The sequence below is a fragment of the Ischnura elegans genome, chromosome 5 (assembly GCF_921293095.1).
Source record: "Ischnura elegans chromosome 5, ioIscEleg1.1, whole genome shotgun sequence".
NCBI lineage: Eukaryota > Metazoa > Arthropoda > Insecta > Odonata > Coenagrionidae > Ischnura > Ischnura elegans.
Genome location: NC_060250.1, coordinates 123,290,510 through 123,303,413, shown reverse-complemented (window position 1 = coordinate 123,303,413; position 12,904 = coordinate 123,290,510). Strand labels below are relative to the sequence as shown.

Below are 12,904 nucleotides of genomic sequence, written 5' to 3'. Positions count from 1 at the left end.
TCGTCACAATTCAGCGCTAATTTACCAGCGATTAAAATCGTTTAGTGCTATTTAATTTACTATTTCCCATTCTAAAATAAAAAATGCATTTGTAAAATACTTTTGAATTAGCTCTGATAACATCTCTGTAACAGTAGTTAATAAACAGTAACAGAGATTATTTTATGAGTAACTGAAAAAAAGAACTCGGGAGTCAAAGGATTTTGTTCCAGGGCTAAGGTACCACCTCAGAGTCATAAAGGAGCAGGTACAGGCTGCCAATTTGGGCAGAAAATTTAGAGATGTACCAATTCCATCCAAAATTTGCCTCCATTCTGAATTTCTCGTTAACAACCCTGAATCACACGATACTTTTTCCGTTTAATAGTAAGGGTGTTTGATTCCTTTCCCAACCTCCCCTCAACGGCTGGCTAGTCGTAATGCACCGCCTCCGCTTATCCTCTTTTCGCTGATCACCACGGCAGCCAATCGCAAACAGCATTGGGAAGGGTGTAAATACTGAGTAGTCGTCCGCCAACAAAAACAGCTCAAGTTAAGTTGGGCAACCTACAGGGATACCTCCTTATATGTTATTCTCGCTGTGGAGATAAAAGCCTCAAATCTCGCAGATTATTTTCGCCTCTGGGACGTCAGTTTTGCTCTAAAAAGGGCATTTTGGAAGCCGGCTATTACTGCCGTATGTTATGTCAGGAGGTATCTTCGTAAATGGTGTCATTAGAATTTGTTTACGGTTTTCCTCGCCTTCTGTAGCTTTCGTGGTTGTTGAATACTCATAAAATGGCTGGCTTAACGTCCCTCCCCTCAACGGCTGGCTACCTCCCCCGCCCTTCCGCGTATCCTCTTTACTCTGAGCACCCTGCCAGACAATGGCAAATAGAGCATTGGGAAGGAGGGCGACTACTGGGTAGTCGTCCGCCAGTCGAAACTGCTCAAGTTAAGTTGGGCAACTTACTGGGATACCTCCCTACATATTATTATCGCCGTGGAGATACAAGCTTGATATCTCGAAGATTTTTTTCGCCTTTGGGACGTCAGTTTTTCTCTAAAAAAGAACATTTTGAAAGCCGCCTATTAGTGTCATATTATATGTCAGGAGGTGTCTCCGTAAATGGTATCATTAGAATTTGTTTACGTTTTTCCTCGCGTTCTTCAGCTTTCTCGGTTGTTGACTACTCATTGAACAGCCGGCTTATCGTCCCTCCCCTCAACGGATAGCTAGTCTTAATGAAACCCCTGCACCTATCCTCTTTTGGATGGGTGCCGCGCCGGCTAATGGCAAATAAAACATTGAGGAGGGTGAGTGTTCGTCCGCCAACGGCAAGTGCTCAAGTCAAGTAGGGCGACTTACAGATATACCTTCTTGCATGTTATTCTCGCCGTGGAGATACAAGCTTGAAATCTCGAAGATTTTTGGCTCTGTGACGTTAGTTTTGCTCTGAAAAGAGCATTTAGGAAGCCGGCTATTAGTGTCGTATGCTATGTCAGAAGGTATCTCCGTAAATGGTATCATTAGAATTTGTTTACGTTTTTCCTCGCGTTCTGCAGCTTTCGCGGTTGCTGACTACGCATTGAACGGCTGGCTTATCGCCCCTCCCCTGAACGGCTGGCTAGTCGTAATGCACCCCCTGTGCCTTCCTTTTTTGGATGAGTACCACGTCGGACAATGGCAAACAAAACATTGAGAAGAAGGGTTAGTAATACTTATTTACTATTAGTTTTTACGTAGGGTTAGTCCGCCAACGGCAACAGCTTAAGTCAAGTAGGGCAACTTTCAGGTATACCTTCTTACATTTTTCGGGTTACCGTGTTAATTTCGGCAATTTAATTATGTTGCCGCTTATTTATTTGCATTTCATGCAAAAATGAAGGTAAAAATTGTCTGTATTTTCACAGCTGTAAATCAATGAAGTAACTAATTTTTAGTGTGTTTGTAATGGGTGAAATATGTTTGCATTTCTGCCATTTCGACGTAATTCACCTACCTGCTAACGATTTTAAGTTACTTAAAGGCCCATCGTCTGCTCTCCTCTGCTTTCTGCGTTAGTATTTACTTACCTTTTAAGTGAATAAAAAAAATCAACTGATATCTTCAGGATTTACTTTGTGAGAATAAAAGAATAAACTTTATAAGGTTCACTAATATATTTAAAATAATACCAAGGACCACTAATGTATTTTTTAAAAGCTGTGTTTCAAGCCTCTAAAATACTTATTAGGTGCATTGCGATGATGTGTTTTCGAGTCTCGGGGAGCTTGTGAGCTGGCTGCGATTAGACTCCCAAATGACCAAATGGTGCATAATAAAATGCTCATCTTTCGCTTCGATTCAACGATGTTTTGATTGCCTAGAGCGTGGGGTTCCAACTCCACGGAAAAGTCATTACTAGGACAGAGTTTCTCAGGATTAATTGATGCCTGTATTCGGGAGAGGTTGAGACTAAAAAGTCTCCTCTTCCACTTAACCGCTAATAGGGTAGTTTCATTGGTTTGATATTTGGAGGGAAGACCCATCAAGGCCTTAGGACAGTAGATATCCATTGAGGGTTACTATAGGTCGACACATATAAATGAAAACAAATGTAAAAAGGCAACAACAATGTCTTGATCCCCTCATGACAATAGACGACTCATGCATCGAAACGTCGGCCATGATGGTGAACCTGACCCGGTGGAAATCCCTAATAACCTTCCACGACCCAGCAAAAAAGTTTGCACTGACAAGAGGATTAATATTAACTGTAGAATCCTTCGAGTTATGTTTTTCCCTTCATGCGAGTCAAGCGGCGTGCCTATCGGGCAGGATGTCCAACCGCAGAAGTTGTGTGACGTGACGTAAGAAATGGTAATGAGCAATCGACTCAAAGGACCCGCAGGACATAACCAGAAGTAGCACTACGGGCTTTGGGAGCACGAGATAGATAGTATTAACTTTGGATGCAATCCGTGAAATGCAAAGCGAGTAGACCGACAGTCACTTTTACATGCATATATATGTATTAGCAGGCCACCCGGCGTTGCTCGGGAAGATAGTAAGGCATAAATTAGTATAGAAAGGAATTCCTTCAATAAGTGTTCATAGTACCCAGAGAAGTGGTAAACTTACTAGCACCACGGGCGTCGCCGCCATAGGGGATGGGGGACGCGTCCTCCCCAATATTTGAAAAGTCAGTTTTGTCCCCCCACCCGAAATAGGGAACTTGCATATATTTAAGATATAATCAATAACCCTAAAATTATATAAAAATATATGTTAGCATACCTCGGTGAAAGTTTTTTTTATTATTTTATGACGTAGTTTGCGATAATTAATACATCAAAGTTTACGAGAATTTTCAAATGCAAGTGAGAATCAAAAACGCCCGATGATTGGCTGGTAGAAAAATGACGTCATAGTTCAGTACGAGGAGGCACGGCAAAGGTAGAGGTTGCATACTTGAATACCAGCGACAGCGTGGTTATGATTCATTTATTGAAGTGCAGACGTATCTGAGTTGTTCATTGTGACTTCAGGGCTATTATTTGATCTATTTCTCCTCCATTGAAAGCGATAGATTGCGTAAAGATGAAGGAATATGGTTATTCCTGGGCTGATCCTAGCAAGCTTCCTGTTACTGATTCCATCATGATAACAGGGTTTTTTAGTGAAACTGTAGATTTCGTCGGCGCCGAAAGTCGATGCCGAGAAATGGAAAGGTAGCTGATGTGCATCTGAAATGTTTTATAGTTCATAACAAAGTGAGACTTGAGTCTAATATTGGCGAAAGCGTATACTCATGTGAAATGTGTATTCTTTTGGCAGTCCGGTAGAGTCTTATGGTGAACTTATTTCCACCTCGAAGCTGTCGATGATTCTTTCAACTTAAAAATACGTTGCCTGGAGGGCGACAGGAAGCTCTGAGGAAGCCAGGCTATCAGTTTCAATTTAGTAGCGATAATATAGACGAACTTCCAACACAATCTACCATCTTGTGACTCAAAAACCCTGAAGCCACTTCCTATTCTGCAGAAAGAATCGGTCAATCGCACTTCGATCAATATAATAAACACAACGTCTTCAGGTGTTAAGAAGTTACTTTTGTAATGAAAGCCTTCCTAAAGTAGCATTAAAATGTGAATATTTTCCAAACAGAGTCTTTAATACATTTTGGGAGCTTTTCTAACGATATAACTGAAACCTACTCTAAAGGCGAGCTCGTCGTCATTGCGATCGGTTGTCACTTAAAAATTCCGTATCGGAAATCCTAGAGGGATGACCTTCGACGATGACCGTGATCACCTGCACTCTCACTATCACTGGAACCCGTGGTGAAAATATCATCCCAATCCAATTTCTATTTAGTTTTAACTGGGGAAAGAGCAACATAGAACTGCACATTCTTTGGGCAACTTTGGGTTTGACTTTCCCTCAAACACTCCATTTCCCCTGTGGTGCACATCAGTCCTATCTTTATACGATGGCCTGACAACCTTTAAATGGATCCTTGGTTTATCCTGACAACCAACTAAATAGAAATTGCTGATCCACACGTCTTCCTCTATCTCCACAGTTTCCAAATTAAGGGCAGCGGAACATTCATCTTGTGACTCAACTTTTTCTGAAAAGCAAGCAACGGCGTAGAATAAAATCAAAGAATGCTGCGATTCATTTTATGTGACCACCTCTGGATTCCATTCTTTTTCCATCTACAACTTCCTTTATCTTTCGGGGTAAACTATGGGACAAGATAATGTTTAAATATTTTCATTAATTTATAACAAAATATAGGTTCTAAAAATACCCAAAAGCGATTTTATTAATCCGCACTGATGAGTGTAAATTAATGTGGAAGATGAATGCTGTAGACGTAGTTTTCCCTAGGTTGAGTTGCAAAGTTCATGAAGTTGACAAAGCGGCTAATTTTTCGGTGCGCGGAGTCATTTATTGCACTGGCCGTGTCTACATTTTTGAATTTTTTTGTCATAAAATAATTCAGAATTTAGGATAAAATTTCCTTTAAAATGACGTATAGTTCATTATTATAGCATGCAGTGAAGCCAGGATATAAATTTGCAAAGTACAGCGGCACATCATTTTGAAGCCGACAGTAGGAGAAAACGCTGTCTTCTTGGCTGGCACTCGAATGCATGAGGATCAACGTTGCTCTATATTTTCATATCGAATTATCGAAAAATCTCAGTTTCAGGTTATTCAGACGATAAAATATGGAAATATTATTTATATTAAAGGTATCTTCGCTCACATAGCACACGGGTTTATCATTCCGTTTATTATACTCTTTATTTTTCCGTAACGCTCATCCAAACAGACGGCATGCATCGAGGCTTTTTTTCTAATTTCCTCCGTGGGAATGCAGACGAAAAATTTTTCTGGGGTATTACTGCACAGAGGAACAATGCACCACTTGTAATTTTTCCTTATTTCAGCCATGTTCTCCTTTAAACGCAACGTGGCTCTTCCAAACCTGCAGTTACTGGGCTTGGATCTTGGACTCCTACTGAACTATAACGTCACGGCCTAAGATTAGTGGGGGCGGTATTTTTTAGCCCGCGAAACTCGGGAGACTTTTGGGAGTCATTTTCTAGTGTATAAACTGAATTTTAAGCGGAAAAAAGTATATTGCGGTAATAAGTGTTTACTGTAGTATATCAGCATACTGTTTATAAGAAGTATGCAATTTCCCTATTGTATAAAAAAATTTAATATACCCCCATTTGCCCCCCCCCCCCCCCGAATTGTTGATGCTGACGACGCCAATGAGTAGCACCACGTGGTTTGGGAGCATGATATGTACCTAAGACTACCTTTTGCCGCAACCTCTGCAGCCGTATTGAAACGCACTTAGGATAGCCTAACAGAGATACCTCTTTTAAATAAAAAGATGATGATAATAATAATAGAAGACCATAAGTGATTCATCAAGTCAACGGTTGACACATGCCTTTAATTATGCTGCTCAGCGCTCCATTGTCTCTCGTCGGTAAGCCAATATAATGTGACTTCCAGCATAACAACAGGACAAAGGACAGATGTTTCGGTGGAAGATCACAGAGGTCAGATCCCAGGGGCTAGGTGTAAGGGAAGCCAACTGCCCCTCCCCTACACGCAAAATGCCCTTATCATTGGAGGGAGTGTATCACATCCCCCCATGGCGTTTTATCACAAAATTGAATCCCCGGCCCCCCATATTTGATTCTGAATCCGCAACAGCGGGAATATCTGCTGAGCGGGACCAATATGTACGTGTGAAGGCATACGAACCGCAATTCACAGTGCATGTCTGCCACGCTCCAAGTCCGTTTTTCCTCGAAACAACCAAGAATACAACCCTGAATACTTACTTATACAGGTGAATCAACCCGGAGAAGGATACAAAAGCACAACGTAAATATTTTTGACAGGTTTATTGCAAAATTGATATCGGTTTAAAAAATAACAGACGCTTCATATACACAGCAAATTCATTTTATCGAAGGAACATACACTCTGATCGGAAGACGGCGTCACACATAAATTTCATTTCGAAAATTTGCTAATGTTAATCCGTATTGGAAACACTTTTAGTTCTGATTTCATTTTCGGTTTCTTCGCACGGCCACTAAAAAAATCAGGATCTTGAATTTACACAATAAATACAATAAGTCCTTTTGTTTACAAGACTTTCACCCAGTCAGCACTTTCACCTACAACCTGTTGCAAATGAGCTTCTAACTCTGGCGTCGACTCAAGTTTGGCCCTAACTGCCTGACTACCAGCAGTCCTCTCCTTCGCAATGTTGTTACTGGAATCGTTTTCTCCTGGCTGCACTGCAGTACGATCACTTTCGTCTTCCGAGTCAACATCGTCATCATTCTTCCCCTCGTCCACTTCCATGTCCGATTCTTCATCTTTCTCAGTGATTCTGCAACGAAACGGAAATTTATACATTTAAAGTTTAACATGCACACCTGGAAAGAGCTGTAAAAATGACCGTAATATGAAAGTTAAAAGAAATGGCTAGCGAAGGGTCTGATCCAGAGAGAAGCGCAAATTTGGATATTACACTTTAAACGCCGGCGTATATAAGCCTTAAGAAAAGGTGTACTAGTCTGATCATACTACTTTCAATCATTCGATTTCAAAAATGACCGCAGAGTAGATAGCGGTAACCTTTCTCAGAAATATTGCCCAAGCTCGAGATATAAACATGATAGACTCTACCGCTTTTGTCTATGGCATTGCTATGGTAAAATCACAAAGATATCACATAAAAGGATCTCGATTAAATTTTCTAAAATGCGAACACAGCAGACCTTCAGCCGTCCAGCAGTTTCGTCTGGGTAACCTTTCACTCCACATCGTTACAAGAACATAATTGTCTACAGCGTCATCAAAGGCGTTTGATGATATCATTGATATTTATTATGGTGAGAATGATTTTTCTTTCGGCCAGCGATCTTCTCGAGGGGTGCAAGTCAAATGCGTTTCCTTGTGTCGTCTCCATGGTCGAAGGCTGTTGGGAGCGGAGAAAGATGAGTGAGTGTCGAGTTACATCATGATGTAGCTCCACGGCGAATAGTTGTATTTACCGTCCCAAAATAGGGTCATCGGCTAAAAACACCCACTTTCATTAGCATTAATATCAGTCCATACGAATTATATACTCTTATTGACATTGCAGACAAGTATTAATGACACGGTCGATATCAGCAGTACAACACTACCATTAAAGAAACTACAAAGATCCAGTCCTACCATGCCAATTGGTTAAATCTCTTATTTTCGCAGTACACATTATTTAAACCTAATGGGATTTTTTCGGAAATGTTTATATTAAAAAGTTCTTCTCTTCCATAGAAAAAGAATTACTTGCTCCTAAGTGATTGATATGGTAGCCATTGCTTCGCTGTGACACCTCTAAAGATGGGCATGTCATTCTTTAAAACTGCAATTAATTTTTGCGACAGCAGACGCAGAATTGGCCAAATTAGGGTGAAATTATTTGTGTGACACTTTTTCCTAGTTGGAGTATAAATTACTACCGTGAGAAACTAGTTTACGCGATCCGTCACACAAAAGCGGCCGAGATAAATGATTCGATGACGAATATTACTGACGAGGTGGCAATTACCGTAAATTATTTTAGAGGTCTATGCAGTGGGCCGGGAGATGTGCCGTCAACCACCGCACTGCATTCAAATGTGTTGAAAATAGTCGCCACTCGCCCTCACCCCTCAAGACGGTACTGGGTTAATGGCTGTTTACCGAAATTTACATTTGCGATGATATAATCTATCGGATTCGTAACTGTTCAACGCAATTTCTCGCGAGAGTAAATTCTGTGTCGCAAACATCGAGAATAAATGAATCGTTCTCCACTCCTCGCCGCGTGCGGACATACTTGAAAGAGGTTTGAAATGCACCTGAAGGACGCAACCCACCCGCCCAAACTATTAGCATCCGTTTACCCTCATCAATCTTCAAATCTTGAAACTAAACTTGTACGTACGTAAATTCAAGCCAATATACGAGATGTGTCCTAAAAAATAAGAGGAATTTTTACATTTCGCGAGTTCGGAGAGTCCCGATCGTTTTTTATTATGCTTTTACACATGATCCCTGAAGCATGATATATTTTTCAGCTTTAATCATTGTTTACTTTGTCTGAGGCTGCTGCTAAGGTTAGGCGTATTTTTTTTAACTCGGCGATTTTCATTTCTTAAAATAAATGGATCAAAGAATGATTGAAAAGAAAATAATGATCAGCAAATTATGTGCAAAAAAGTGTGTGAAATGTTAACGAAGGTCTATGCGGAGTCTGCTACGAGAAAAACAAGAATTAACGAGTGGTACAAGCGTTTTCAAGATGTCCGTGAAGACGTTGAATATGACGGACGCCCGACCACATCAACAACCGATGAAAACGTGGAAAAAGTGGAAGAAATGATTATCAATCAAATTTGTACCCCAATGAAAATCGAATGGGACTACATTGGAGGCAACAACATTAATGAAGTCGGATAAATAAATATTAATTCTCAAAAAACTAACATCCCGTTGTTTTTTGAAGCGGAAGCAATATTTCGAACTTACCTTTGTTTCTTAAATAAGGATGTGAGAAAGGAAAAGCACATCGTGCGTAAGGGCGGCATTGTGTGAACAGGCATGCGCAGCAACTGGAACAAAAGAGAGAATACACTCAGGTCAGACACAGGCAATAAAATCTTAACCCATATAATTTGATCCCCAGCCCTTAATAGATACAATGGAATGACGCTAATATTTGAATGAAGCCTAGAAATTCTGCATGCGGAGCATGGCGTTCCACGCGCAAGGAATCACTTCCGCTGGGCTGTTTTTTTCTCGCATACGTCGGATTGCATTGAAGACTATAATACTTAATGTTTTCAGAGTACATATGCAAGACCATAGTCAACATTTGCCTCGGCTTCATTTTTCTCTATGTAGAATACTTAAATTTGAGCTTAAGGAAAACATTTGGAAAGGTGTACGTGGCTCATAATTCTAAGAGGGAACTAAGTTGGGAAACTACATAATCCTTATATTAATTACAGAATACGCCATTACAGAACAGATACGTCTATTTAACATCATGCACACAATGACAAGGTTGCTTTGTAATTCCATTCAGCTGATCGCTGTGGATGGCCGGGTGGTCTTTTGTTTATGGGGATGCCGACTTACAAAAAATATTGGGGGGCCAACCCGGGGATCTTGCCCCGGGAAATTTTTTAAGTTGAGAGTTTTAAATATTTTAAGCATTTTAAAAGAGTCATATGATCAACATTAGAACCCTGATAACTCGAATCTCGATGTCAGGACACTCCGGGGAAAATCGACGGGCCTGACACATTTTTTCCTCACATCCATAACGAATTTTTGAGGGGGCTCGGGCCCCCTCTGGCCCCATGGAGTCGGCGCCACTGTTTGTTTAAAGACAATTTGAGTAAGGCTTTAATCCTTCAGTTCTCTGACATACGATATCAAGTGCAAACGCACACGTCCGTAAGCACTTTCTGATGTAATTAATGCGTTGACATTCGGATTTATTTTTCACTGTCATTGGAACGTTTTTTTCACAATTCCTGAAGTGAAACTGTTTTTTTTGTGTTGGTTTCTATTTGCCTTTACATTTTGTTTCCCAACTTTGCCTCCATCGATTGTTAAAAGAATTTCCAAACATTTTTGTGCCAACAAAATTCTACGTTATTTTTCTTGTTTTGCTCTTGCTACTGAATGCATAACTTATACCGTATGAGTTGAGCCTTGGGGGTGGGGGAAGAAGAGGCTATCTAGCCTCATTCACCCCCTATTAATTACATGGAACTGTACTCCGCCATTCCGGTGTGGCGACGATGCCACCTTGGTTCGCCATCGGAGAGAGCGAGTCCTTCCACAGAGGAGCTGCCCACAATTGGCTGTACGCGGGGTCCATTAGGAGGAGCGCGCCCCCCAGGGAGTGAACGGCGTGCATGCGGGTAGGATGGTGCAACAGCCGACGATCGGGGAATCAATTGGGGGAGAGGACAATGCCTCTTCTTACTACTTGATAGATGGACATCCCACAATCTTTTCCCCCATCTGCCGTCGCATCGATTAGGTGAGAAGCGTGTGTAATTGGTGGGTCGTCCGATGACTACAAGGGAATTAGTTTGGGAGTGCATTCGAGGCGTATATGGATTGAGTAACCATGTTATTTGTTTGGGCTGTTGACCGCACTCCTTCGCCACGTGAATAACGCATCCTCGCGGGCCATCTTCGATTTGACCAATGGGAAACGATCCGAGGACGACAGCACGTTGAACTGGTGGCCTCATTTTCACCCAGTCACGTTCTCTGAGAAGAGCTATTTTCATTTTATTTATTGAGGGACTTTTATAAGTCATACGACCTATTTTCAAGATTTTTTTACTTTCCGAGGGTTGCAACATGATCGACTCATTCAAATACCATTTTCTTTTCACCGAAAAACCTTCATTCTCCCTTCCTTTCAAAAATTTCTCCTTCACATGTTTATGCAAGAATTTTAAAGAGTATGAGTCAATAAAATTTATTTCCTTTAAAGATATAATTAAATTCTTTTTAAAACGTTTTTCTTCGAAACGAATGCATAGAAAAACAATAACTAGTAAACTTAATTACTAGCAGTAACTCGCATCATATTCAAATTTTCAAAGAGAGAAAGATGCGTAAGCTGAGAATGAAGCCGAGGATTATGCTCCTGGAATTTGTAGGGCGTAACAATTACTTATATTATGCTCCTGGAATTTGGGGGAATAACAATTACTTATACACAATGAAAGTTATGGTACTTTTTCTCACAATTTGTGAAAAAGTACCATAACTTTTTATTGTGTACAATGTATTTTCACAAAGTAAAGCCTGGAACAATCGAGTTTAACAATTACTTAGCAAAAACACGGTTAAAACAATGATGTGCAATGTGAAGTAATTAGATCTTTAGTTTTCTTAAATCAACAAATAAACTGGTTTTGCATCGTATTAATCTATATATTTCCAAAGACAAATCAACCATATCTTTTCCTCACAAAAACATGCCCTTAGCCAGGCTTTTCGAATTCGAGCGTAATGTATACATTTTCCCTGATGCCATGGACCCTGAATATTCCCTGACCTATTTCTCATTTCCCTGATTACCCGTTTCAAATCCCCTCCCTTTTCCCTCATAGTCCTGATTTCCCTGACAGTTAGCAACTCTGAATACGCACCAAACCTGCCACTTACGTAGACACCTGGTCACAATTGGGCTTCAAAGCCTTGTATTACGCTATTTATGTCAAAAGTCATTTCAAAGATAAAAATTCTTCTTCGAGAAAAACAAAACAACTTTATTTATCAAACATAAATTGACAATTTTCATAGATTTGTTTATAGGTGCAGCAACAGATGCGGTGAGAACCCAAATATCGGAGGAGACTGCATTCTAGCGCTATGGTAAAAATGCCGCGAAAACAAACATTTAAAAAACCGTTCCCAATAATACTTCCGCAGCTGAACTCCCCTTTAATTTACACCAAAAAAGGAAGTTCGACATCAGGAGAAATAACAAAGATAAATTCGAGCGGGAATCAGTGGCGATTAACAGCAGGAGTGGTTAGATTGGCGTTCGACGATATTTGGGCAGTTTGGTTGCGGGGGAAAGGAGGAAGAAGTCACAGGTGAGCGCGTGTACGTCCCTCCATTCGGACATGGAGGATGGGCAAAAGTGGGCTGCTGCGTGAATCGAGGGCCACCCTCCACATCCGAGTAGATGCCAGGGGGAGGGAAGGAAAGACGTTATTAAAACCGCCGCGTCGTGAAGGGGACTCCAGTGGAAGGAGATGACGCTGCGGAGTGCCATGTCGCCCAGGTCCGCCGTCTTGCTGATCGTCGCGAGCTGCCTGCTACTCTCCCTCGCCTATTCTCTCCCCGTCTCCTCCGACGCACAAGAGGTAAGCCCGTATCCAGCATCCGTACTTTTTACTCTACATCAGGAGCCTCTGAGAGGTTCATTATGTAAGAATTTAAAGCAAAGGTTAGTGAGGAGTCTGATCTGGAGTGTAGCGCTTTACGGTGCAGAGATGTGGACAATAGGGTGATTTCCTATTATTTTTTTATTGCCTAAATCGAAAGATTATTACTCCTGGAGTACGTATTTCACGCTTTTAGATTTTTAAATGACGATATCTATTTTTCGCGATTAAATGAAGAGTGAAAATTTTTAAGCGCGCGAAAACGCGACGCGTAAGTAGGAATGATGGGAAAAAAGTCCGTGTGACGCATTTCTGGTTCCCCCTCCCGCCTTGTGAGGTGACCTTGGAGAGGCTCTGAGCGCTGATACGACGCAGGATGCTAGCGGGTAGCTGAGTACCATGCTATCTGGTAGCGCTTGGCTTAAAAAAGGTT

General features: G+C 41.1%; 1 protein-coding gene across 1 annotated transcript in view; it reads right to left on the bottom strand.

Annotated features, from left to right (window-relative positions):
• Positions 1 to 6,387: 6,387 nt before the first annotated feature.
• Positions 6,388 to 12,904, bottom strand: part of LOC124159518 (WD repeat-containing protein 75) — a 45,539-nt gene continuing 39,022 nt past the window's right edge. The window contains exons 13-14 of the mRNA XM_046535381.1: positions 9,071 to 9,153; positions 6,388 to 6,899 (exon numbers count right to left, since the gene is read on the bottom strand). Of these exons, the coding sequence (XP_046391337.1) occupies positions 6,650 to 6,899; positions 9,071 to 9,153 (333 nt within the window). The 3' untranslated portion in view covers positions 6,388 to 6,649. The remainder of the gene's footprint in view (positions 6,900 to 9,070; positions 9,154 to 12,904) is intronic.